The following is a 25,463-nucleotide window of genomic DNA, read 5'->3' as shown; positions in this document are numbered from 1 at the left end:
GCGCTATCCGAACCGCTAGCTCGCGGGTCCGGGGGCGGGGCGGGCGAGATGTGCTCGGTGCAGGGGATTCCCAGCCCCGGCACCACCGTCAGCCTGCAGGTCTCCTTCGTGGACGTCCACCTGGAGGTGCCGCTCGTGCGGCTCTGGGGCCTGCTCGGCGAGCGCCGGGAGGAGTATGTGCGCTTGCACCAGGACATCCAGGCCAAGGCCGGGCCGCGCCTGGCCGGCGCCCCCGGAACCCTCCGGCCGGCGGCAGGGGCCGGGCTGTGCCCGGGGGACTTGTGCCTGGTGGAGCTGGGGAACCGTTGGCACCGCTGCCGCGTCGTGAGCTGCCAGGGCCACCACTACCGGGTCTTCCTGCTGGACGAGGGCCGCACGGTGGCGGTTGGCGCCTACTACCTGGCCCGGGGCGGGAACGAATTCTTCCACCTACCCTCCGAGGTGCTGGGCTGCGTCTTGGCCGACCTGGTGCCGCCGGGAGCCGGGACGGCCGCGGCGGGCGGCGGGGAAGAGCCGGCCACCGGCTGGACGGCGGGCGCCCTGGAGTTCCTCGGCTACCTGCACGCCAAGGAGGTGTCGGGGCTGGTGCGGGAGGTGCTGATGCCGCAGCGCCTGGTCGTCCTCGAGCTGCCGTGGCTGGTGGCCCAGATGCACCACCAGGGCTTGGCCCAGCAGATCACCCCCAGCTGCTTCCGAGCCCTGCTCAAGCGCTGCCTGACGGCGTCCCGCCAGCATGGCCACCCCAAGCCGGAGCCCTCCGCCTCTGCTTCGGCTTCGCAGCACCTCCTCGCCCCCGCTCCCCAGGCGGGCCCGGCCGCCCTGGATTTCTTTTATCCGCGGCTACAGCTGGGGGTGACTGAGCCGGTGCTGGTGACTCAGATCTCCGACCCGCACCGCGTCTACTGTCAGCTGCGGAGCCTGTCCCAGGAGATCCAGCGCCTCTCAGAAACCTTGCACCACGTGTACGAGGCGACGGCCGGGCGGGAGCAGGAGCCGCTACCCAAACCGGGCTCCCCTTGCGCCGCTCGCGGCATAGACGGCCGCTGGTACCGCGCGGTGCTGCTGGAGATCATCCCCGGGGAGCAGGGTCGGCTGGTGGCCCAGGTGATCTGCGTGGACTACGGTAGGAAGGAATTCGTGACGGGATCTAACGTGCGCCGCCTGCCTGTGGAGTGTTTCCGCATGCCGGTGGTGACCTACCCGTGCGCCCTGCAGGGGGTCTCGGACGCGGGCTGTGGCTGGTCCCGCTCCCAGCTCAGCGGGCTCAAGGCGCTGCTGCTGGGCAAGGCGGTGAGCGCCCGCATCGAAGCCTACAGCCCCTTCGAGCACCTGTACTACGTGAACCTGTATTGGGAGAACGGCCTCAACCTGAACTGCCTTTACGGGGTGCAGGCCCGCTGCCTGGCCCACCGACTCCTGCAGGGCGGCCAGGGAGCACTGCAGGAACAGCCGGAAGAGGAGGATGCCATTGCCGCCTCTCCCAAGGAGCCGGGGCCTCTGCCGGCCGCTCTCCCTGCTGCTGCGGCTCTGAGAAGCCCGGCCGCTGCCCCCCTGCCGGGCGTGCGGCTAAAAGTGGGTGTGTTCTACGATGCCCAAGTGTCCTTCCTCCGAGACCCGTCTGAGTTCTGGCTGCGGCTCCGGGAGCACCAGCTGCCCTTCAGCCAGCTGATGTGGAGCATGAGCGACTTCTACTCCCGAGCCCAGAAGCTGGACGGTACAGTCCTGGAACCCCAGCCGGGATCCCTCTGCTGCGCCAAGTGGAAGGAGAACGCTTACTATCGGGCTGTTATCACCAGGGTTCTGGGGAATGGGGTTGAAGTGCATCTGGTGGACAGAGGCAACACCGAGATGGTAGGCTGGTATGAGGTGAAGGAGCTGCTCTCTCAGTTCAGAGAGCTGCCTGCTGTAGCTCTGAAGTGCTGTTTGGCAGATGTCTCTCCCTTGGGGGAGAGCTGGAGTAAAGAGTCTGTGGCTCACTTTAAAAGGACAGTGCAAAGCAAGGCGCTGGTGATCCATGTGTTGGGTACACAGGGTGACAAGTATGTGATTGAAGTTCTTGACCAGTCTCAAACGGGAGAGAAAAATATAAGCAAAATCTTGTCCCAAGGAGGTTATGTGAAATTCCAGGGGGCTGAGGTTCCAGAGACTCTTCAGAAGTTATCTGCTCAGCCTCTGGGGCAGGATCCCAAAGAACGGGCTGGGGAGGGAGAGCAAGTGAGTACAACAGCCAGGAAGATGGGAGTGCAACCCAAAACAATAAGAGACAATATAGTGCTGAATTACTCTGAGGCTTTGATAGCCAAAGACCAGTCTACTGCAGAAACGCACCCTTTACCAAATGTCTCAGTGCCTGAAGAGAAAAAAATTAATGGAAACCTAAACCTGCCCTTCTCTCTGACACAGAACTACGTGGAAATAAAACCAGGATCTCCTTATGAAGGTCAGCTGGAAGTTGGAAGTACAGTTCAAGTGGTAGTATCTTATGTTGAAAGTCCTGGCTACTTTTGGTGTCAGCTGAGTAGAAACAACCAAGAACTTAAGACACTAATGGCTGAAATTCAGGAATATTGCAAGGCTTCAGCACAGCCACATCACTGGTCAAATCTTGTGTGTTTAGCTAAGTATTCAGAGGATGAGAAATGGTACAGAGCTTTAATTATTAGTGGAGTGCTTTCTACAGAACATGTAGAAGTAATATATGTTGACTATGGGAACAAGGAGCTGGTTTCTGTAAAGAATCTCCGCTCAATTAATGCAAATTTTTTGAAATTGAAAGCTCAAGCTTTCAGATGCAGCCTTTACAATTTAATCCAACCAAAAGGTAATGATCCTTTTGACTGGGATGAAAAGGCAATCCTAGCTTTTCAAGAGTTTGTTGATGCCTCAGCAGATCAGTTGGAACTGAAATGTACAATATTTGCTTTAGCTGCCATAAATAATAAAGAACTGTTTAATATTGTGGACTTAATTACACCTTTTCAGAGTGTGTGCCATTTTCTAACAGAAAAAGGATGGGCCAGACCTGGACAGCCTCAAAAATATCTGGCATCCTCTGTTCAGCTATATTCGTACTATTATTCTACACATGACATCAAAATTGGAAGTGAAGAAGAGGTTTATGTAACACACATTGACAATCCATGGATTTTTTACTGTCAACTTGCAAGAAGTGCAAATGTCCTAGAACAGCTCACAAATAATATTGGTCGACTGACCAAAGTATTGCACAGTTTAAAAACGCCACAAAACCCTGGAAATCTATGTCTTGCAAGGTATACTGACAGTCAGTGGTACAGAGGAGTAGTTTTGAAAACCAAGCCTAATGAAGTCTTCTTTGTAGACTTTGGGAATACACAAGTGGTAAAGAAAGACGACTTGATTCCTGTACCTAGTAATGCATATGATATCTTGCTTTTGCCGATGCAAGCCATAAAATGTTCATTATCTGATATCTCTAATGTATCGAAAGAAGCTACTACATGGTTTGAAACAGCTGTCTTGGATAAGCCTTTAAAGGCAATAGTTGTAGCAAAAGAATCTGATGGAAAGCTGATAGTTGAACTGTATGATGGTAATATGCAGATTAATGCAAAAATGAAAAAGGGTTTAAGCTTACCAACCAATAGAGAGTCTAACAAATTTGTAGAAAATGAAACTTTACACCCTAAAAACATAAATGCTAAAAAAGAGAGAAATGGAAACATGAAATCATCAGCGACATATCTAAGGAAGTCTGAGAATACAAGTTGGAGATCTGAAATCCAAAGAGAAGAGTGCAATAACAAAACTAATTTTGTATGCAAGCATGTAAAACACTTCCAGACTGCTACAAAAAGTGAGTTGTCAACCAAGTTTCTGGGATCTGTGGAAAGATTTAACACTAACAAAGTTTTGCCTTCAGCAGGTACCCCCTTAGTAGGTAAAGAAAGTGAAAATAAATCTCTACCCGTTATAAAGAAAGAGAGAAAGTCTGATATTGTTGAACCGGATACTGTTAAAACTAGAAATAAAGGAGAAAATAGTACACTCTTTCCACTTAAAAGCTTATGTGATCTACCTCAAAAAAACTTAGTGCCTGGTCTGAAAACTTTAGTATATGTTTCTCATGTAAATAACCCTTCAGATTTTTATATTCAATTAGCAAGTGATGAGGCTCAACTTAACAGTATTTCAGAAGGATTAAACAACACAGGAACAGGGAGTCTCAGTCAACAACAGTTGCAAGTAGGAGACTTAACTTGTGCAATCTTTTCGGAAGATGGCTTGTGGTATCGAGCTGTAGTAAAAGAGAAACTATCTGATGAACTGATCAGTGTACAATATATAGATTATGGCAATACTTCAATAGTTAAAGTTTGTGAAACAGATAGACTGCTTGAAAAATATTCATCAATTCCAATGATGAGTATTCATTCCTCACTGGCTGGAGTTCAGTCTAAACAGCCTACAAATTGGACTCAGGAAACAGTGCATTACTTTTCAGAAAGAACAAATGAAGTTCAAATAAACTGTGAATTTGTAGAGAAACTCAAGGACAGATGGGAAATTCTTCTCTATGACAAACAAGGTCTGATAGCAGCAGATTTGATTAATAAAAATGTTGCAGTGATAAAAGCATCTCAATCAACAGAAGCACTTGTCAGAAGAGAGAGTGGTGCTGATGTGGCAAATCTGTGTGAACCTCTGCCTTTTGAAGAGCAAAATAAAGCTTTTGGTATATCTGATGCTAAATCATTCCATTGGAAGACCCCACAGGAAGCTCAGACTGTAGAAGCCTATGTCACTTTTGTAAAGGGCCCAGAATACTTTTGGTGTCAGATGGCTGACACAGAAAATATAAACTACTTAGAAAAAAAACTACAGGAAACCAGAGAACTTGAAATAAGCAGTATGGATGACTTCAGATCAAATATTAGAAGTGGTGATATTTGCATAGCAAAGTATGGTGAAGATGGAAAACTTTACAGAGCAGAAATTAGCAGCATAGAAGGTAACAACCTAACTGTCAGACATGTGGATTATGGATCTGAGGAATTTGTTGGTAGAGAGGTGATTAGACAAATTCCTGATCAACTGCTTACAATACCTATACAAGCATTTCCGTGCTGTCTATCTGGATTTAATTCCTCAGAGGGTTCATGGAGTAATGAAGTAAAAGACAAGTTCTATGACATGATTGCAGAATATTTACTAGAGGTCACAGTAATGGAAATAAAAAAGAATAACTCTTCAGAAATTCCCTTATCTGTTGTTAAACTGGTATGTAATGGAAAAAACATTAATGAGGAGATGAACTGTTTTTGGAAGTATAACGCAGACACTGATGGGACTTTGTCAAACATTCAGAACACTTTCAGTGATAAGAATGAGGGCCCTGGGACAGATAATACAGATGCTGTTTGCCTTGAAAGAGCAGCAGCTGCTGCTACTTCTGTTGGAGGAGCTGAGCAAGAAAATAGTGCTCTGCAGGATGCTTTATTCTGTGCAGAACTATTCCACCTGATAGACAATGGATGTCTCACTACTGCAGAAATCAAAGAAAAAGTAGTTCTCAAAATTGCTGATGAGCATCAGACCAATTTTGAAATACTTAAAGCAGAGAACCCTTTACTGGAAAAAAAGAGTGACAGCAAAACAAAAGTATATGTAGAACCAAAAATATCTGAACCACAGCTGCTTGCCAATAATGAACCAAAAGACTTTGAATTTGAGCCATTTGATGCACAGTTCTTGGAAGATGATGAACTCAGAGCAGAGATGTTAGAATTATCACTTGAAGTAGAGTCTTTCCTGGGTGAAGAAAGAAAGGAGCTGTTGGAACTGCCATCATCTGAGGCTCAGCCTTCCTCGAGTGAGGGTGTGAAGCTGTTGGAAATGAGGCAGGTACAAACACACTCTTCACTTGATGAACTAAAGAAGCTCTCACTAGAGCTAGAGTCACTTGAAGGGCACCCTTCCTTGGGAGACAAAACAAAGGAAGAGGTACTGAAACTGGAGTTACTGGAAATGCAGACTTCCTTGAGTGATGAAACAAAGGAAAAAATGTCAGAACTGGAATCATTCAAAGTACAGCTTTTGGGTGGTGAAACGGGGGAGCTAATGAATCCAAAATCACTTAAAATGTCACCTTCATTTAGTGATGGAGAGAATTGGTTAGAAATTGAGTCACTTGAAATACAGCCTGTATATAGTGATGAAAGAGGGAAACTGTTAGAACTGGTACCATCTGAGGTACATCTTTCTTTGGGTGAAGAAACAAAGGAGAGATTGGATTTGGACTTGCTTGAAATTCAGCAAATGAAAGCTGTACTAACTGAGTTGGAAGTGGAGTCTTCTGTAGTAAAGACTTTTCTTGGTAATGGAGCCAGGAAGGAGCTGGGATTAGAGATGCACAAAGTACAGCCTTTGCTTGGTGCTGAAGGAGAAGAGGTATTGGAACTGGTGCCATCTGAAGTGCAGGCTTTTCTGGGTGATGAAACAAGGGAGGACTTGTTAGAATTGGAACCATCTATGTTAGAGCTTTCTGCAGATAGTGCAGTTCAGCTTTCATTCCCCAAAACAGACTTAAAAAAGCAAGTGTCTACTTGCCCTGTAGAGCTGTGTGGTGTAGGACTAAGTGACAGCAGAGGTGAAAAGTGTAAGAAATGGCTAACTCTGCAAGAGACGAGTTGTACAGAACAGCTAAAACCAGACTTTCATGAAGTGTTCAGAGAGTACAAAAATACACAAGTGTGTGGGGAGTCCTTGGGGTGTAAATCCGCAGATGAAGAAGAAATTGAAATTGGAGAAAAGCAAGATGAAACTTTAGTTGGTCATGGTGCAGGTAAATACCTTAATTTATTTTAAAGAGCTATAGACTCAAACTGTACAGAATAGTAACACTTTGTTTAAAAAAACTCAATAGTTGCAAATTCAAAATTTAGCTTAAATTTTTACAAAATACTTGATTATTTCATCGTGTGTTATGGAGAAGAAATTAATTGTTTATAATGTTAAGTCTACATCTTAAGCTTAGACTTGGGAGGAGGAGATGGGGAATGAGAACTATGAGGTAAGGTGCATGAAAAGTGCTATCGTTGCCAAAAGAATAATACATAACCAGGATGTTATGTGGTCCATGAGACACTTTTGACCTAGATCTGGTCCACCCTTAAAACTTAAACTTCTGGTTTAAATAATGAGTTAGCAGTTTAAATGTCTCATTTAAAACTCCTCCATAACTAACTGTAACTAATAGGATTAGTTTCTTACTAGCAAATGGAGACTGAAAAAGTAGCAGGCAGAAGCAGTTAAATAACTTGACAGTTTTTAATACAGTTTTAGACTTGTACAGCAAATTTTGGTGACATCTCAAATCTTGTAGAGCAAAGTGAGCGAACCTTTAATCTAGAGGGATTTGCTGTTGGCTCCAAATGTATGGTGTGGACAAGTCTAAAATGGTGTGAGGCTCGGATTTTGGAGTTATCTGACGAAGGAACCAGGGTAAGTAGGACTTCAGAGCTCTCTCTATGTGTAGAAAATATTTCATATACATTAGAAATGCTCTGGTTGCTCCACGTGTACCCATCCCACATTCTGCAGACTCTCAATTACTCTAGAGAGCTTCCAGTTCCGGAGAGGAAAACAGTTAGTGTTGCTTGCTGCTTATAGAATACATAGTTACAGTTGCCTCTTGTATTGGTAGATTTACTTACTCAATGGAAATTCACTTGATAAGTGGATGCTGGGAGATGCCAACATAAAGGTTTTCAGGAACACTTTCTATTAAATCTTTGCTTCCTAGTCTGATGTATTGGTTTTGAAGAGTAGCTGCAGACTTCTAATTATACACTTTAGACAAATACATGTCTAAACCAGAAACTGAACACTTATTACCTACACTGTCTTCTCTCTTCTTTCGTTTTATGGGATTTGTATATTAGTATTTTGCATTACACTCTAGTTGTGGACTTTTTCCATAAGTGTATTGTGTTAGTTATATGTATTCTGTGTAACTGGTAGTGCCTGCTAGTTTAAGGTTAATATCTTACCTGTTCAGGTTTTGAATCTCTCTAATGGCAATGAGGAGATAGTGAATCCTGAGAATGTTTGGAATGGTATTCCTGAAGTGACTAAGAGTCCCTGTGAGGTACAGTGTTATAACTCTTGATAAATATTTGGGGAAACCTAATAGAGAGAATATCGAGTGCCTGGAGTTTTGAGCTGCAATCTTTGTGTGACCATAAGGGATATCTAATATATATAGACCTTTATCTGGAAAATCTGAATGTTAAAGTTCATAGAAATTGCAGTGTTTAAGCAGTTTAAAGTGACCTCAGCAGGGTGGTTTTTTTTAACACCCCTGAGCAACAGAAGTTTTGCCAGCATAAGCGCCAGTGTAGACAAGCCCTCAGTCTACTTTTTAAATCAGACACAGGTACAGAAAGACTTTAGGCAGTTGTGCCTTTGTCCCTTCTAACAGAATCTGTTTTTGTTTCTGTTCTAGGCAGCCTTCCATGCGACAGATAATTTGCACTCATCAGCAGAGGGCTCAGAGTTGCAAGGTAGGACTTCAGCTGTACTTTCTAAACGCCTGCCATATGAAAAGTTTATTGTTAGGTGAATGTTAAGTACCTGTTTTATGCTTCAAAAGGTTTAAAAGCATGGTATTCTAGTATATTATAAACAAAATAATTTCCAGTTGTGAAATGCAATTGGACTAACTAGTCACTAGTGAACAATTTTCTGGGTTCTTCACTAGCAGGTATAGCACAGGTAGTAACAGTGCAAGCGTCCCCCATATTGCCTTGTCTGGAAGGACCATTCCTAAGGGGAAACAATGGTTCTGTTTTCACGTCTGATCAAATCCTTGGCCCTTCTAAGGGTACAAGTTGTGGTGTGTAGGGGTGGCTTATCTCTTGGGTACTTTTCCACTTGGAGAACTGAACTGTGATCACCAAGTTGGGTCTTTTAGGCCCCCAAATATTTGTAAAGTGGTAGTGATGTTACGTGGAAGTCTTTGTATCCATTACTGATCACCTGAGATATCAGGACTCTTTATAGCTCTTCCCTTATTTTTGTTCTTTCTTACAAAAAAGTATAAGAAATTTTTGTGTTCTGTTTTTTCTCTGAGATGGTGTGATTTAACTTGCCAGCCTGTACACAGCTACTAGGAATAAAAACTTAGCTGGTGATACTTTCTTCCTGCGTTCAGAAAAGTAGTGGTTTTCAGACTGATACTGTGCATTTTACAGTGTCTGAAAAGCTATTCACTGGTTAGCTTTTCTCATTGGAGTCAAAGGTCTATAGACCTTCCTACTACTAGCATCGGCTTACTTAAATTTGTCTGGTGTATTGCCAGGATTCTCTCTTTTAGTAATGTAAGATATCCTTGTCACAAAAGTTAGGAAATTGGCTTTTAAAGATCTGGACAAGTAAATTCTTTCCCGAGTCTTTTTGTATGAAAGGTCCTATTGACAATTTACCATTCTTGCCTATCATATAATGTTGCCCAACACTTCCCCTTATAAGACTCTGTTTTCAGTTGTTTCTAGCTCTGACAAACTTGGTAAAGAAACTGAGACTGGGACAAAGAGACAAGCATAGGGAAGAGAGAGGACTGGGACAAGGACGTGCTGGAGGGGACTGGGCAGAAGGAGTCAAACTTTGGGGATAATATAGGCAGAAGAGCCTGTGCCCACTAGAGCACACTCCTTTTTGGAACCTGGAATGGAACCCAAGATTCCTGAAACTCACTCTCACTGCAGTCAGAAAATATTTGGGAAATTCTATGGCAAAGTGTGTGTTTCGTTGCCCTTTACTGCTGGTCCACATAGAGCAGGGGTGGGGAACCTTTTTTCTGCCAAGGGCCATTTGGATATTTATAACATCATTCGCGGGCCATACAAAATTATCAACTTAAAAATTAGCCTGATGGTGGTACGCGGAAGACGGCTGAGTGTCCGCCGCCGTGAACCCGCGCCGCCGCCGAATTCCCCCCCGCCGCCGAAAAGGGGCAAATGGCGGCAGGGTTTCGGGGTGGGCACTGCCGCCGCGCGCCCGCCACCGCCGTGAAACCGTGCCGCTGCCGAATTCCCCCCTGCAGTTGCCTTGCCAGGGCCAGACCAAATGATTTTGCGGGTCTTATACGGCCTGCGGGCCGGACGTTCCCCACCCCTGACATAGAGGATGGCAACCTACTACTGCTGTCAGGCATTCCATTAGCTCAAGTGGCAAATATCTGGTGATGGATCAAAAAGATCCAACTCTGCTGGTGATGCATGTAGGTATCAATATATCATATGAAACAATTTCTGTTTTTTCAGTTTTTCTAAAAACCTAGGAAATTACACACAAAATTACACACAAAAAATTGAACACTCAAAAGTGAGGAAATTATGCAATTTAAGGTGCAAACTTTAATTTGGCCCCATTGTGCATATGAATTCTGACAGTCTTTGATTACATGATCACATATTTTTTCCGCAGATACTTTGCCTCATTCAGTGTACAGGGTGGACCTGCTCTGGGGATGAATTAGGATTGTGTGGTCAAAGAAACTGTTGTCTGTAGGATCCCTGAGTCATTTGCTGATTGTTGCAGAAGTTGAAAGGTGTGTAGCAAATGAGGCAGGGCACTGCAGGAAGAGAAGGGATGGGCTCGTGATTGAGGGAACTGAATGCTACCCTGGAGAACTGTATTCTATCCCTGCCTGTGCCACAGTTCCACTTAGATGCTTTTAAATCAAACTTTCCACAGGCGGTCACTAATTGTGTTCCTCATTTTCTGGCTGCCCAAGTTGGGACCTTGGTGTCTGATGTGTTGAGCATTCACATCTTCTACTGAAATCAGTGGAAGCTGTGCTTTGAACATGTACAGTGCTATATGATGCTAAGTACTCTGAAAATCAGAACCTAAGTGTCTCATATTGGGCACCCAAAACTAGCTGATACCTTTGACCTTCTTTCTGTCTCAACTCCCCATCCATAAAATGGGGATATTATTACCCCCCCCCCCCCCCCCCGATTTCACAGAGGTTTTGTGAAGCACTCAGGTATGTGATTAGTGCCATAGAGAAGTTAATAACCCTGTCTTTAGAGCAGGTTTTGAGTAGGATGCAGTATATGAGGCATGGGCTACACACCAAACAATGAGCATAAAACAAAATATCGAATATCTGATCATTGAGCACCATCTATCCTGTGCATTGAATGAAGCCAGGGTCCTGTGGAAACAATCACATGTGATCAAGTAATTAGACTGTCAGAATGCATGTGTACAAGGAGTGGCACAGGCAACCTTCATGCTGGCATTTCCTAACTCTTGAGTGCTTGACTTTGTGACTGTAATGTTCTAACAGTTTTTCTGTATTTTTACCAAAAAAACAGTTGTAAGTCTGCAAATGGTGGCTTCTTCCCTTTCACTCAGTCCTGTTAATGACCATTTTTTGTCTATGTAGCTTCAAAAAACTGAAGAGATACGAACTGATTTATCCACAGAAATTATCTGAATGTCAGATACAAATTGTACATGTTATCAGAATCTGTGTTTTATTGATAAAACACTTATCTTCAACTACATTTTTAAATATCCACTGGGACTGTCATGTTCCATCTGCAGGTGGAATGGTTTAGCTCTTAAACTGAACAATATGACGCAACATTGGAGTCTGTCTTGTAAATATTGCACACTTGCATCCAGATGAGCCATTTCACCTTTGAGTAAAGTTCCAACTGCCTTAGTTTATAGTTACTCATTGTACACAATGGTCCCTCAAATGTATAATCTTTGTGGGGTAAACTTAGTACAGGAACATAAAGTAGACACAAAGTTGGCCTGAAGTTGTACTATAATCTTTTAGACTACCAAAAAACATACAGATTACACTATTTAGTGACCATTATTGCATATGTATATTTTTGGATCTTCATGGTCCTATTCTTACCTGTCTTTCTCCCTTCTTTTCATAGGAAAAAAGGGCTAGTTGTGGCTCAGATGTAATGGTTGATCCGTATATGTTGTCCAGCAGTCCTGAAAATGCCACTGAGTAAGGCTTCTTAGTTCACCAGCCTCACGTGTTGGAGAAACAAAGTCTTGTGAACATGTACTTTCCCAAGAATTTGTGATTACTAAGTAATATGTTGAAGTATTTTGAGCATGGTTTTCAAGCAGCTGAGCAAATAATGTCTAACTCGTATGCCATATTTCTGTAATAGCACTTTGCACTTGTGGCAAGACTACAAAATGCCTCTGTGGAATATATAAATGTTTTCATAGTGCTTGCATCTAACTTCTAAAAACTTTGCTGCCTTCACTTGAGTGAGAATTTGGGCAGCCCTTGACCAGTGGAGTTTCAGCTATTGAATGTTTTAGTCAGTTGCACTAATAGTTGTAATAACTAGATTCTTATTAAACTTTTTGCATATGTAGATTGCTTAAGCCCTATATTTCTATTGGAACTATACTTGATTTAAGCTTGGGTTTGCTTAAATGAAGGTTACTCAGATAAGTTGTATACAAACTATTGTATATTATGCAACACTGCTTTCTGGTGAGCACTGAGAATATTTCTTTGTTAGAATAGCTCTCCTAAAAAAAATTTTGAGGCTATTTTGCACCAATCACTTTGAATGTTTTGTCCTCCTTTATGGCAAATAATACTTACTTCAGTTTGAACTCTGAGTTTAGTATAGCAGTATAACAATGGAACAAGCTGGAATAAAACTGACACTGGTGCATTATCATCTGGTCTTGAGCTTTGATTTCTCTACTGCTTTCTCTAGTGTCACTTCCTTCATCTATAATTAATTGATTACCATATGTTGGATTGAACAGACCTTTAAAACAGGACCATTAATGGCAGGATAGGTGTAAGTACAGAGCACCCCAGGAATATTAAACATAAGAGCATAAAAATGGCCATACTGGGTCCAACTAGCCCAGTATCCTCTTCCAACTGGTGCCAGATGCTTCAGAGGGAGTGAACAGAACAGGGCAATTTATCGAGTGATCTATCCTCCATTGTCCAGTTCCAGCATCTGGTGCTGTTCTAACTGCTGCATACACATTTGCAGTGTTTGGAAGAAGTCCTGACTTGCTTGTTCTCACTTTACAAAGTGGAAACAAAATCTTCAAATGGAATTGTAAGACAGTGAGTGAAATAATCTTTTTCTGTTGCATGTGTGGAAATTGCTATGGAGCAAAGCATTAGATATTACCATTTTCTCTTAAAGGAACACTGCAATGCTATAAGTAATATCTCTGAATTCTCACTAGTTTGGTAAGATTAAGATGAAAACACATTTTGTGCCAATATCAGGTAAAGTAGATTATCCACAAAGCAGTAGGTTTCTTCCACACACTTGTGATTTAGGAACACAAGTCCCATTGACAGCCAATGGGACTTAGGTTACTTGAGTATTATGGAAAATCCCACTTGAAGTCTGGTTGGTCTTTTTGTTGTTGTTTTTTTAATCTTTTTGGTAAATCTTGATGCTGTTGGTAACGCCTTATTCTACAGCATGTTAATAAATACACAAAAACTGGTGTGGAGGGGTGATTTCAATGAAAAATACTGCTACGTGTATTTTAAAAACTTCATTAAAGTATCTTACAAATGCTAATTCTGTTTACCAAATTGAATTGTTGTTGCACTTTTATAAAAACACTTGAATCAAATGAACTGTGGTTAAATGTAGGCAACATTTACAAGGTCTATTCTTACGATTAGGAGTCCTATTAAACTCTCCTTGTAAAGTTCACTTTGTTTTGCTCCACCTGTAGACAAGTCAAGCTTTAATGACCATGGCTTTGTCTACCACTCTCCATGTTAATAATTATCTATGCAGACAGCTTCTTCTAGTCTGAAAAGCAGAGCTGTACAGCTGCTTCTAAATAGTCTATTAAATGCTTTCCCATGCCTATCTCACCTAGCAAGTAGCAACACTACTAATAGCATATGGCTGTGTAGCATCTCAGCTGCTATTTGTGAGAATGCCTGAGTACTATAGCAACTTCTTGTCATAGCTATGAGAACAAGACTGTCAGACAGTGCCTTCTAGGAAAGATGGAAGGGAAAGGGCAATGGCTGATCACGAAGATGTTATTGCAATGGTTGCATTTTAAGTATATCAACCTAATGTGTAATGACTGTGAAGTATGTGTGTCAATTAATTGTGCCACGTGGAAGGGTGATAGCAAGGAGAAGGTGGCAATGCCATGCGCAGAACTGTTAATAGACCCTCTCTATTAGGTGGGGAACTCGTGTACACAACAGAAATAATGACCGTTTAGCATTCTTAACAATGACATTTTATCACAGGCCGGGCCATTAACCTCTGTGCTAGGTTACTCCACAGGTTCTCTACTGAGGGGAACAATACTTATTCTATCTGTGCAACAGGCATGATCTTAAAGCAATTCCTCTAACTGCTAATGGCTCTGTGAAGGGAGTTCAGTTGTCCTGTGCCAACATAGCGACCACACTATGATTTTCTGAGGGGGGAGCTATGTGTTTGGGGGGAGTTAAAATGGAGAGCCCCTGAGTTCAGAATGACCCCTTGTGGGGAAGGAAGCACTATCTTAAGTTGGAGATAAGAGAACGTAGTTTAAAAATTAACTTTTCCCATTTACTAGCAAATTTCAGTTCAAGTGCTTGTTTATGGTTGAAAACAGATTTGTATGGGAATGGCACACATACACAGTATCAGAAAACTGCAGCTTGTCTTGGAACACATTTTCTTATAACAGGTGAAAAAGCATCCCTAACAGTAATAATGCATGTCACAATATGATGAGAGGGCATTTGTACAAAGAAAGAAAATGTAGATAAAGACAAAACAATTACTCTTAAAACTGAAGACGACTCTGCCTCGAGAGTTCATTTCTCTCACCAGTATCAGCCTCATCCCAAACTAAAGATTACAAAGAAGGCAAAGGCTGGATGGAGAACATGCCCGAGTCCCATTGACTCTTGTGCTCCTATGTTACTTAGGAGCTTTGGAAAATCTCACCCAAGTGCTCCATGTGCTTTGTAATCTTGACAAGAAATTCTACGAGTCTTCACTGACTCTCATTGAAGGGGAGAAAAAAAACAGTTCATTTGTGTGCAGCTCTAGTTTCCTAGAGCATGGCAGGAATGCTTAAGCATTCTAAAGGCTTCTAAAAACCAATCAGTTGTTAAAGTATAATTGCCATATGTGGCATACCATCTGTGGCACCTACCATCCAAAATGGTTTGAATTTTGGGAGACAGGACTGTGATTGAAGTCCCTAGATCCCAGTTTGTCCTTGTGATTTTGGTTCTGGGCCAAATCCAAAACTTAGAAGAAGCCTTCTTTCAGTTTGCTGTTCAGATGGAACTGAAACTTCACAAGAAGCCAAACTTACAGAAATCTTACAGGAACTCTCCCAAGAACAATGCGCTCAAGAGGCTTCTATTGCCAGTGGAAGTGGCATTTTATAAAAATCTCCATTTGGGATCAAAATCTTAAGATACTGAATCAGGGCTTCATGTTAGCTTGACTTCAAGAATATCAAACTTTAAGCCTAATAAAAAAAGAATTTGCAGTATGTATGTAGCACTCTACAGCTGGAGAGCTCAGAACATCTGATAATGCTGGTTAGATATTATCTCCATGTTAAAAATGGAGATGCTGAAGAGCAGAGAGGTTAAATGTCTTGACAAGCTCTTGCCAGAACTGAAGTCTCCTGATGTAAACACTAGGCAACACTGGTTCTTTCCTAATTTAGAGCCAGACGTCCATGTAGTAACAGATTTAATATTTGATTATTAGAAAGCAAAAGTTCTTACAGCATTTTTAAAGAGTAAGTTTATAGGCTGGAATGAATTTAAAACTCTTATCAGTGTGCTGGGAGACTGCCTCATAGTCACCTGTCTTGATAAGTAAGAAAAAAACAATGCTGTAGCTTGGTGGGAAGTAGCTGACCAGCAGTATTGTACTTCTAAGTAACATCTTGTTGAAGAGTTAAAAAGTGCTTTAGTATACATAGTATTTTCAGTTTCTTCATTCTACTGATTCAGGCTGAGTTAAGGGTAGATCAATGTTGGTGCCAGGAATTACATTACATCCAACGCCATCTATGAGAGCGTCCCACTGATCAAAATCTTTTTCCAGACCTGTGAAACATGGAAGCAAAACAAATGTGACTAAACCAATTACTATCTGAAGGAGTCAAATGCAAAAATGATTAAAATCAAACTACAGGATAATGAGCTAATTGCTTGCCAGTTTCGTCTTTTAAATCAAACTGGTTTGGAAGATGTTGGAACAAAATACAGTATGAAGTGGGGAAACCTTAGGCTATTTACATTCCTGAGAAATTAACAAAATTTAAACATTCCTGATGTGAGGCACTTTAACCTGATCTTGCAGCTGAGAGAAACTTTACAGTCAATTTACAAACCCTGAGGAAAAAAGTCAATTATCAAAATATTCACCCATTTTTAGCAAGAGGCAGTTTAGCAGATGCTGACATAATTCACATTTTAATTTTTGTCCTAAAAAAAATAGTGGGTTAGTTTGTGGGGACATGAGAGGATGCATAGGAATAAAGAGTCGATCAATGCTCATTCATATAGGACTTAATAGTCACCAGAGCCTTTTAAACAAAACTATTTTTTAAATACCACCACTTACCTAAATGTTTCTGCAAGAAGGCTAACGAAGCTTTGTTGCTAATATCTATAGCTATGTTTGGGTCTATTTCTCCCTTTAATTTGAAAATCTTTCCAACAACACTACCAATGAGGAAGGTAAAATCTGGAAAACTCTGATGTACGGATCCCCTGTAAATAGAAAAGAGGTGGTTTTAAATAAGTTCACAGTAATGCAGTTTTGCAATAAAAGGTAATGCATGTAAATAGTCATTTGCAAAGATAATCATGCATTGTATACCTAAGTTGAGGGGGAGACTGGTATTCCTCTATTGCTATTGCTGTCTCAGTGCTTGTCCGCACTTTATTTGGGAATACCTATTGTGTGTTAAATTCACACCCTGCTTTAATATGAATAACTTTCAAGTGTAGAAAAACCCTAAGGCTAAATTCTGCCTTGAGGGACATGCCTACATAACTAGCCTAGAAGTGAAGGACAGCAGTTTTGTGTATGAATTTGAGATCCTTAGGGCTGCAATAGTCCTCTGCTCCTAACTGCTCTTGCCCATTGGGTTGGGGCCTATTGTCTGGTGGATCCAAATAATCATATTCACTGGCTCTGCTCCCCACACTGTCCAAATGTCCCTCTAAGTACACTTGAAACTGTTCATAGAGTCATAGATTCCTGGGCCAGAAGAGATCATGTGATCATCTAGTCTGACCTGTTTCACACAGGCTACAGAACTTCCCCCTAACATTCCTAGAGCATCTTTTAGGAAAAAAAAAATCCAATCTTGATTTAAATGCCAGTGATGGAGTATCCATGACCCTTGGTAAATTTGTTCCAATGGTTAATTATTCTTGTTGAAAATTTATGCCTTATTTCCAGTCCAAATTCGTCTAGGTTCAACTTCCAGCTACTGGATCATATTGTACCTTTCTCTGCTGGATTGAAGAGCCCTTTATCAAATATTTGTTCCCCATGTAGATGCTTATAGAGTGTGATCAAGTAACCTCCTAACCTGTGTTAAGCAAAGTAGATTAAGCTTCTTGAGTCTACCACTATGTCATGTTTTCTAAATCTTTAATCAGTCTTGTGACTCTTTTCTGAACCCTCTTCAGTTTATCAATATCCTTGTTCTGTGTCACTTAAGGAACACAAACCCCTTGTGTGGGCTTCTTATGTTCTATTCATCCCTGTCACCTTCAGGGCCTTCTGTGCCAGTGGATGGGTCAGGAGAGCAGAAGTTTCTCTTAAGTACTGGCTACAGAGATGCTCTCTGCTTAGGAGAGGTAAAGGCCTCAAAAAAGGACTCCTTTTATGGCCTTGGGCAAGTCACTTGGCTCAGCTCTACAGAAGTATTTAAGTACCTAACTTCAACGGAAAGGATTTGTGGACAAGCCGGGGAAATGATTGGAGTAAGATCCAATGGCCACAAATTCCACATGGGTGTTGCATAATGGACTACAGCTGCTATGTTAGCCCCCTTCACCCACCCCAATCTCACAGCCAGGTTACACAGATACTGTGGTGATGGGAACAGCATAAGAACCTGAATACAATAGAATAAATATCTTGCATCTTTGGTTGGATTATATTCAGGGCCCCCACATGGGGGCGGGGAAAAAGGGCACACTTTACCAGGCCCTGGGGGGCCTGGCCCAGGCTGCAACCCACATTATCACGAGGAAAAAATGTTCATGGTTTATGAGATTATATATATGGGATGAGGGATTGTGGTAGGTGTGTAGGAGGGGGCCATGTTACAAGTTCGTATTGGGCACGAAAAAATTATGCTTGGGCCCTGATTATACTGGAAGTCTGTGCACAAAGTCCTTTGCTATATGACACCAGATTTTCATATGAAGAGATCTGAAGATGAGAGTGCCTTGTATGGTAAATACTTCTGGTGAGGTTGTAATAATTGGTGAGGCACTGCTAGATTCCTATATGTAAACCACCAACTGTGGCTAGAAGCCTGTAATTTTCCTCCTGTTGATTGTACAAGCAAATAATCCAGGCTTTAGAGCAGAGGTTTATAGTGTTGTGGTACTTACTTGATAGTGATCATTTTTCTTTCTGTGTCAGTGGAGTCCAGTTTCTTCATTTTTAGAACATTTGAAGCCCACTGAAATTTTTCTGAGTTGATAAACAGCAATGGCTGGTGGACCTTGGAATAAACATCATCACCTAGTGGAAGCATCCATGCATCCAGGGCAATGCCACACCTGCAGAAAAGCTGTGTGATCGTATCACTGAAGTAGAATGATTCATAGGGTAGTCTCAGTATGCTTTGTGTCACAGTGTAAATGGATAAGTAGGCTATATAAAAGGGTTCCTGAAGGGATAGTGTGCTTTCATTTCATAATGGAACTCTACTTGGTATGGCTGAGAACAGGCCCTTGTTCCACTCATTCCTAGCCCTCTGAATCTCTGGCAGAAACACTTCTGCAAGGTACCAAGGAATGAGGAAACACGTTAGTCTGTTCCAGATGTACTATTCTGGCTTCCTGGAGCTCACAGAAGCAGGAGTAAGGGAAATATTGTCCATAGAAAGTAAAGCCATTTTATTTACAATGGCTGTAATCATTAGTTAATACTAGTTAAATGAGATCTCTGCATAGCTAAGAAAAGAAAAAGCTTAAATGAAGAATGATACCATGCAAAAGCCCTGTAACTTGCCTTTGCTTTATGACACTTACTTGAATCTAGTTTCTCTGCTAAGAGTCTCAATGGCTGTGGCAGCACCAAAGGAGTGTCCAATAACGGCTATTCTGTTACTATCAATAGAATCCTGCAAAAGAAATCACGATGCTGTAAGGGACATTCTTTTCCCAACTTTTAGTCTTTAGTGCATATCTATTTTAAAAGCTAGAGATTACTAGAATGGCAATAAAATGATAGCTATAAAAACAGAGGTTCAGGATTGTATGAGATGAAACTGTCATATACCTAATATGTTTAGTTGATGTGGGGAATCACAGGGCTCAGTTCAGAAAGAGAAAACAGAAGGGCAATCAGGCTATTATTAAAATGAGTCTAGATCTTTTCGCTCACCTTTAAGAGAGTCCAATCAAAGTTTAAAGGCAGTACATTCACTACATGTTTCCCAGAATTAATATCAAGAATGAGGTCGAGAGCTTTGATACACTCCTCTGTTCTCTGCTGTACCTAGACATAGATAAAAGACTAGAACAATTATCCTCCTGGACAGAAAGAACAAGCTATAAGGTGTTGAGTTAAACACTTAGGAACACATCATAGAAACATCTAGGGCTTCAAGTCAATGGAGCTACTCTCGTATTCAAAGATAAGCACATGCTAAGCACTTTGCAGAATTGGAACTTGGATCCATAAATTTTAAAAAAAGGCAATAGAGCTGTAACAGTATAACCCAGCAGAGAATTTGGTCTTTAGAACTGAAATGATGCAGGGGCCTTTAGCTGACTCTCTGCACAAGATTGAATTTAACCCCATGAGAGCAACTGACCACTTTCAACTCCCATGGACTCATGACTTTTCAGAGACAGGCTTGTCAGGACTCTGATAAAAGGTGCATTTAAAACTTGACTGGTCTAGATGAACCCCTGTCTCTCTTGTGGGGTACACATGAATGAGCTACCATACAACTTGCCCTGTCTATACTGGAGCTTTAAAGTATGTTAATATGCTGTTTGTATTCATCTAGACGCCCTCAATGGGAACCAGTCAGAGAGCCCGTCTTGTGTTGTTATATGCATTAACCAATGATGGTTCTGAGATGTTTGAAAAATATTCCTTTTGATTTTTATATTTTACTAACCAGGAAAAATATTATTTCTTTTGCTCTTTGGAGTTAGCTTTCTACGTGAGGGTGAAATTCGCCTGAGTGCAGATGGCCAGCACTTGGAGTATGTGCCAGTGAAATCCCTATGCATCCCTGGAAGAAACACCTGCTGAGCTCCATCTGAGAGATCATTCCAAGAAACACCTGCTGAGCTCCATCTGAGAGATCATTCCAATGGGCAATAGGCTTTGCAGGTTACTCCGAGAGTTTCTGTAACTGACATGAATTTAGGCTCACAAATAGGGTGCTGGATGTATATATGAGATGTCAGTTGTTGCTTTATTGATGTGTACACCCTCACTAGAGACTCACTAAGGACCGGATCCAAAGCCTATTGAAGTCAATAGAAATATTCTCACTGATTTAAGTGGGGATTGGATCAAGAGAGAAAAACTACTGGCATGCTTCTGGGGTCAGGTCTGCGTTTGGAAGGCTTGTGGGTATAGCTATAAGGGTGTACTATAAGCTCATCTAGTGTAGACACAGCTTATACCAGCAAAGCTGCTCTTTTGCTGGTATAGCTTATTCCAGGCCCTCCCTCCTTCCTCCTCCCCCCCGGGATAAAAATAAGCTATGCTGCCAGAAGCAGTTTTGCTGGCATAACCACATTTATGTTAGAGGCTTTTGCTGGCATAGCTAAGTCAGTCACAAATCACATTTCATCACAGTCCTGGGCAACAAGGCTATGCTGGCAAAAGTCAGTTCTGTAGACCTGACCGGACCTGAGGTAGGAAGCCAGATGGATTAGTGCCCTTGCAAATATGCTATATTTAATCAATCCCTTCGCACCCATTGGGTGCTAGATTGCATCCTCATTTGTTAAATCAGGGTTCCATAACAAATACCTGTTGGTGGCGTAGAGGAAATTCCTGTTCACCACGTTTTAGTTTTCTGTAGTAGATCCATTCCTCTTCCAAATCTTCTGTAGTCTCTTCTCGTGCTTCAGAAACAGAATTCTCTTTATAGTAATAAGTCGCAGAAGCGGATTTGTCTCTATAATACAGAAAAAAGGTTAATTCTGAAGACTTGTTCACACTCATGCCAACAGTACTTCATGGGTGAAATTCTGGCTCCATTGAAGTTAATGGGACTGATGCCGTTGATTTCAATGGGGATAGGATTTCACCCCCAACAAGAAAAATTGACTCCTGGCACCAAGAAAATAACTAGAGCAGCACTATCATTGAATGTATGTAATAAAGTCTAAATGAAAAGAAAACAGACCTTGTTTTGCCAGAGTCTAACATTAAACAACCACAAATAGTACATTAAAAAAAAATTACATAGACAACCAACAACTACCCTACTCCCAACAACAACCTCTTCCCAGTCAAAGAATTCAAGTAACTTGCTTGAGAATTGAGCTATGGGAATTATTTGGGTTTTGAAGAAAATTAATATCATTTGTCTTTTTAAATAAATCTAATTTATACGGTATAACAAACACTACATTCTATTTGTGTCTTTCAGGCTTAAGCCGTTGGTGAGAAAAATAATCTTTCCTAGTCAAATAAGTGTTTTTCAAATTTAAGAAGATCTCAGGATTTGCTCACAGCGCCTTGCAAGATCAAATAATAAGCATAGGACTTTGTGAAAGAACTGCTCGTCTCTTCCAAGCCCAAAAAGGAGATATACTGTACATACCTGTGCTCCACAGCAGCAACTATAAAACCCTGAGATGCCATCTCAATGCAGATAGCAGAATATATAGTCCTGAAATCAAAAGCATACATGGGTTAGTTACACATGGTTTCAATACCTTGCTCCTGAAATAACATACAGGCCATATTTGTAATCCACCTAACTTAATGTTTTACATTTTTGATCAGTACCTCCTTTCTTTCTCAAGTTGCTACTGGACTGATTTTTATGTGTAAGTCTGTAAAACATGTTCAATGTCCCACATTCATCATACCTAGCTTTTATATGGTGCTTTTCATGCATTGACTCAAAGTGCTTGAGAAAGGATGTCACTATTATTATCCCCATTTTGTAAACAGAGAAACTGAGGCACAGGACAGGGAAATGACTTGCCTAAGATCACCCAGCAGGCCAGTGGCTGAGCCAGGAATCCATCCGAGACCTCCTGAGGCCCAGTCCAGTGCTCTATCCATTAAGCCACATAGCCTTTCTATCTTGTTTTTATATCAATACCATTCTGAAGAGGATTTTTTGAGGAAGAGAAACGGATTATATATAATAATAGCATCTGCATAATACTTTACATATTCAAAGTGCTTTACAAACATTAAATAATTGATTCTCACAACGCTCCTGAGAAGCAGGCAAGTATATTTATCCCTAAATTTAAAATAGGGAAAGAGATAGGTAAACCAAAATTGGAGCAGACCCTCAGTTTTTATAAGTTGGCATTGATTTCAATGGAGATATACTAATTTACACCAGCTGATGATCTGGCCCATTGTTTTTAAAACTAGTTTTACCTAGTACTGTGATGGATCCAGCACAACTTTACTAAGATAGTGTTCAAAACCACTCTCAAGAACTGTCAACTTCCTGAGCTAAATTCCTCCGTGGCATAACTTCACTGATTTGTGGAGTTACACTGGAGATTCACTTATCCCCATGTGGTCTGAGGCAACAAACTGCAGCATTACCGGAAAGCTCCAAGTCCATGGGAAAAAATAATGAGGGGATATTTTTCTCCAGGTTTGAAAGCAGCATTCCACTTTGCAGGACATGTCACTGAGCCTAGATAAAACAGGACATCTGCAGTTAGTGTGGCTTTTCCTGTTACCATCCATTTCTTTGAGACTCATTCTGATACCCACCCTTACCTTGAGTAGCTGCCTTACTTCTCAGATTGTCCCACTGATTTCAATGAGATCATTTGAGTGAATACACCAGGAGAGTGAGAGTACAGGCCTTCAGTTCATATTTTGCACTAGAAAGCCTGATCTTACATACATTTATTACCAGGCAGAGGGTGAAATTCCCCATCTACAGAGAGCCAGCATAAGGTCTATGCCCCACTTAAATTCTGTAGGGGAAGATTTTCAAGAGCACAAAGGCAGTTAGGCATCCAACACCTACTGACTTTCAATAAGAACTGGCACCTCAACTCCCCTTTGTGCCTTTGAAAAGCTTCCCCATAGGGCTTAAGAGTGATGGTCCTTTCCACAAGGATGAATTTTACCCCTACTACTTACTACTGTGAATATTCCCAGACATCCATCACGGTGGTATTTGGGCACAGTGTAGTGAAACATACAGTCACCTGAATGTTACTGCCCCATAGGAAAAGGAGAAGAAACATAGTTCTGCAGAGGAAATTCCCTTGTGCTCCTGCAGTATTAACACATTCCTCAAATCCAGGAGCCATAACTAAACTGATCATAGCACACATTGTCTCACCAGTAAGGCAATAAGAAATAAACCCATCTTACCAACATAGTACTGTAAAAATGTCTCTCCTAACATCCGGTACATGTTGAGGAAGTCAGAAAGTCCACCATAATATTCCTTTCTGGGGATCCACTGGGTTTCTTCACTACTTGTACCATTTTGTGAAGGATAATACAGACGAAAGAAGCTTCCCTGTGATTGAATCATAAAAAAAATAGATTTTATCTGCTGAAGCTGCTAAAAAATAAAAATATTTTTGCCAAAAAGTTTAACAAGTTAAAATGATACCACAAAGTGTAAGAGAGGGTCCAAGAAGAAAATTATCAAAAAAGGCTCCTTTGATCCCCACCAAATGTATCTATTTTTCATACCTGGGAATAAACAAACAAACATGAGCTCTGGCATCCAACTAAAGTTATGTAACACTCCCTCTCAGGCTAAACTACCAATAAAGCATTATTCCAAATTGTTGTACAATGCAAACTATTAACTTTAGAGCATTCATTGTCTCCCTTCTCTTATTTCTCCTTCTTTCCCTGTTCCCTTCCTATTTTCTGTTTCCTCCTGCATCCCATTTCTTCAGAGTCTTTTTCAGAGCCTGCACTTCCCTTAGACTTGTTGGCAATGTGCTCCAGCAGACAGGGAACAGACTGTGTATGAGTCAGATCTGTCCTTTATACCCATCTTAGACACTGACTTGCTGTGTGCTCATTACTTCTCTGTGCATCAGTTTCCCTGTCTAAATTGAGGACAGTGATACTTACCCTCTTTGTAAAGCACTTTGATAGCTATAGATGAAAGCTGGTCAAGTACTAAATAATACCATTAATATTTTCTGTAGTGTTTTGTTTGTGTTAAATGTTTCAGATTATTTTTCCCTCCAAACCCGTCTCCAAGATGTTTTCATATCTTCTGTGATGTCTGTTCCCCTATGCATTTTTTTATTAGTAGTATTTTCACTCTCTCACCCCTCTCAATTTCCTTCCTTTTTGGTCCTCTCTACTCTCCAGTCCGACACCCCTGCTCTTCTTGTGAACCATGTGAGTATATTTTTTCAGTAGAATGTTTCTTCTGCGAGGACCACAGGGAGGGACTATGTACAAGTAATTCAATGTTATTAAGAAGGTGTCCATCAGATAAAAAGTATGTACAGTTTGTATTTTTGCTCTTTAGTGCAAAAGTGACTTCTGAGCGCACTATTCAAAATCTCTCTCTGATTATATTGTGTTTATGTGAATTAATTGTAGAATTGCATGCAGAATGCCCTAAACAACAGGACAAAATGGCTGTTAAGAACAATATGTATATTAAACTGGACTTTTAAAAACAGTTTCAGGTTGCTTAAATATTAAATTTGCTGATCTATTACCCAATGCACATGAACAGTTTATCTGATGAATCTTCTCTCTATTTACACAAGACACTCTAATGGTCATTTTAGACAAAGGCTTATTTAGAAACAGACAGCAAAACCTTTATTCACAGTTACGAGGAGTTACTCATCTGAATAGTCCCTTTTGCATTACTCAGGCGAATAATTGGTTACCAGTGAGTAAGAGTTCATAGTCTAGACATTAGAGAATTGTAATAATCCAGATAATTTACCTAATAAAGGCATGAGAGTGAATTTGAAGCAGTTAAACTCTATCATGACAACTACCCAGTCATCATGTATT

At 41.4% G+C, this 25,463-nt stretch overlaps 2 protein-coding genes across 10 annotated transcripts in view; one reads left to right on the top strand and one right to left on the bottom strand.

The window, feature by feature from the left end:
- The first annotated feature begins 4 nt into the window (after positions 1-4).
- TDRD6 (tudor domain containing 6) lies at positions 5-25,110 on the top strand. Of its 7 annotated transcripts, XR_010919110.1 has the most exons (6): positions 5-6,823; positions 7,364-7,482; positions 8,039-8,128; positions 8,486-8,543; positions 21,892-22,156; positions 24,798-25,110. XR_010919110.1 is itself a non-coding variant. In XM_067544914.1 (5 exons), exons 1-5 carry the CDS (start codon positions 49-51, stop codon positions 21,906-21,908), a joined length of 7,059 nt encoding a protein of 2,352 aa, XP_067401015.1. In that variant the 5' UTR covers positions 5-48; the 3' UTR covers positions 21,909-23,199. The 7 variants fall into 7 exon arrangements, 6 of the variants coding, with proteins under 6 accessions (XP_067401015.1, XP_067401016.1, XP_067401014.1 ...); XM_067544914.1 differs by lacking the exon at positions 24,798-25,110 and having other exon boundaries at positions 21,892-23,199; XM_067544915.1 differs by lacking the exons at positions 21,892-22,156; positions 24,798-25,110 and adding an exon at positions 11,949-12,719.
- PLA2G7 (phospholipase A2 group VII) overlaps positions 14,146-25,463 on the bottom strand; it is a 36,393-nt gene continuing 25,075 nt past the window's right edge. Inside the window, exons 3-11 of one of the 3 annotated variants that reach the window (XM_067544919.1) lie at positions 23,829-23,979; positions 23,040-23,133; positions 22,066-22,134; positions 21,267-21,414; positions 19,653-19,766; positions 19,298-19,389; positions 18,653-18,823; positions 16,638-16,786; positions 14,149-16,117 (exon numbers count right to left, since the gene is read on the bottom strand). In XM_067544919.1, coding sequence (XP_067401020.1) covers positions 16,005-16,117; positions 16,638-16,786; positions 18,653-18,823; positions 19,298-19,389; positions 19,653-19,766; positions 21,267-21,414; positions 22,066-22,134; positions 23,040-23,133; positions 23,829-23,979 — 1,101 coding nt within the window. In that variant the 3' untranslated portion in view covers positions 14,149-16,004. Of the gene's footprint in view, positions 16,118-16,637; positions 16,787-18,652; positions 18,824-19,297; positions 19,390-19,652; positions 19,767-21,266; positions 21,415-22,065; positions 22,135-23,039; positions 23,134-23,828; positions 23,980-25,463 lie in introns of all 3 variants that reach the window. The other 2 variants (XM_067544920.1, XM_067544921.1) reach the window with 2 other exon arrangements.

Source organism: Emydura macquarii, unplaced genomic scaffold (assembly GCF_026122565.2).
Source record: "Emydura macquarii macquarii isolate MOO-44397 ecotype Brisbane River unplaced genomic scaffold, CSIRO-AGI_Emac_v2 contig_1039, whole genome shotgun sequence".
NCBI classification, from domain to species: domain Eukaryota; kingdom Metazoa; phylum Chordata; order Testudines; family Chelidae; genus Emydura; species Emydura macquarii.
The sequence above is the reverse complement of the archived record's forward strand: the minus strand, read 5'-3'. Positions and strand labels throughout refer to the sequence as shown.

Bases quoted from the DNA above. Each gene is read 5' to 3' on its own strand.
- TDRD6 (XM_067544913.1), top strand. From the start codon at position 49: ATGTGCTCGGTGCAGGGGATTCCCAGCCCCGGCACCACCGTCAGCCTG. The intron at 6,824-7,363 runs GTAAATACCTTA...CAAATCTTGTAG, and splicing joins TTTAGTTGGTCATGGTGCAG to AGCAAAGTGAGCGAACCTTT. The intron at 8,129-8,485 runs GTACAGTGTTAT...TTTCTGTTCTAG, and splicing joins TGACTAAGAGTCCCTGTGAG to GCAGCCTTCCATGCGACAGA.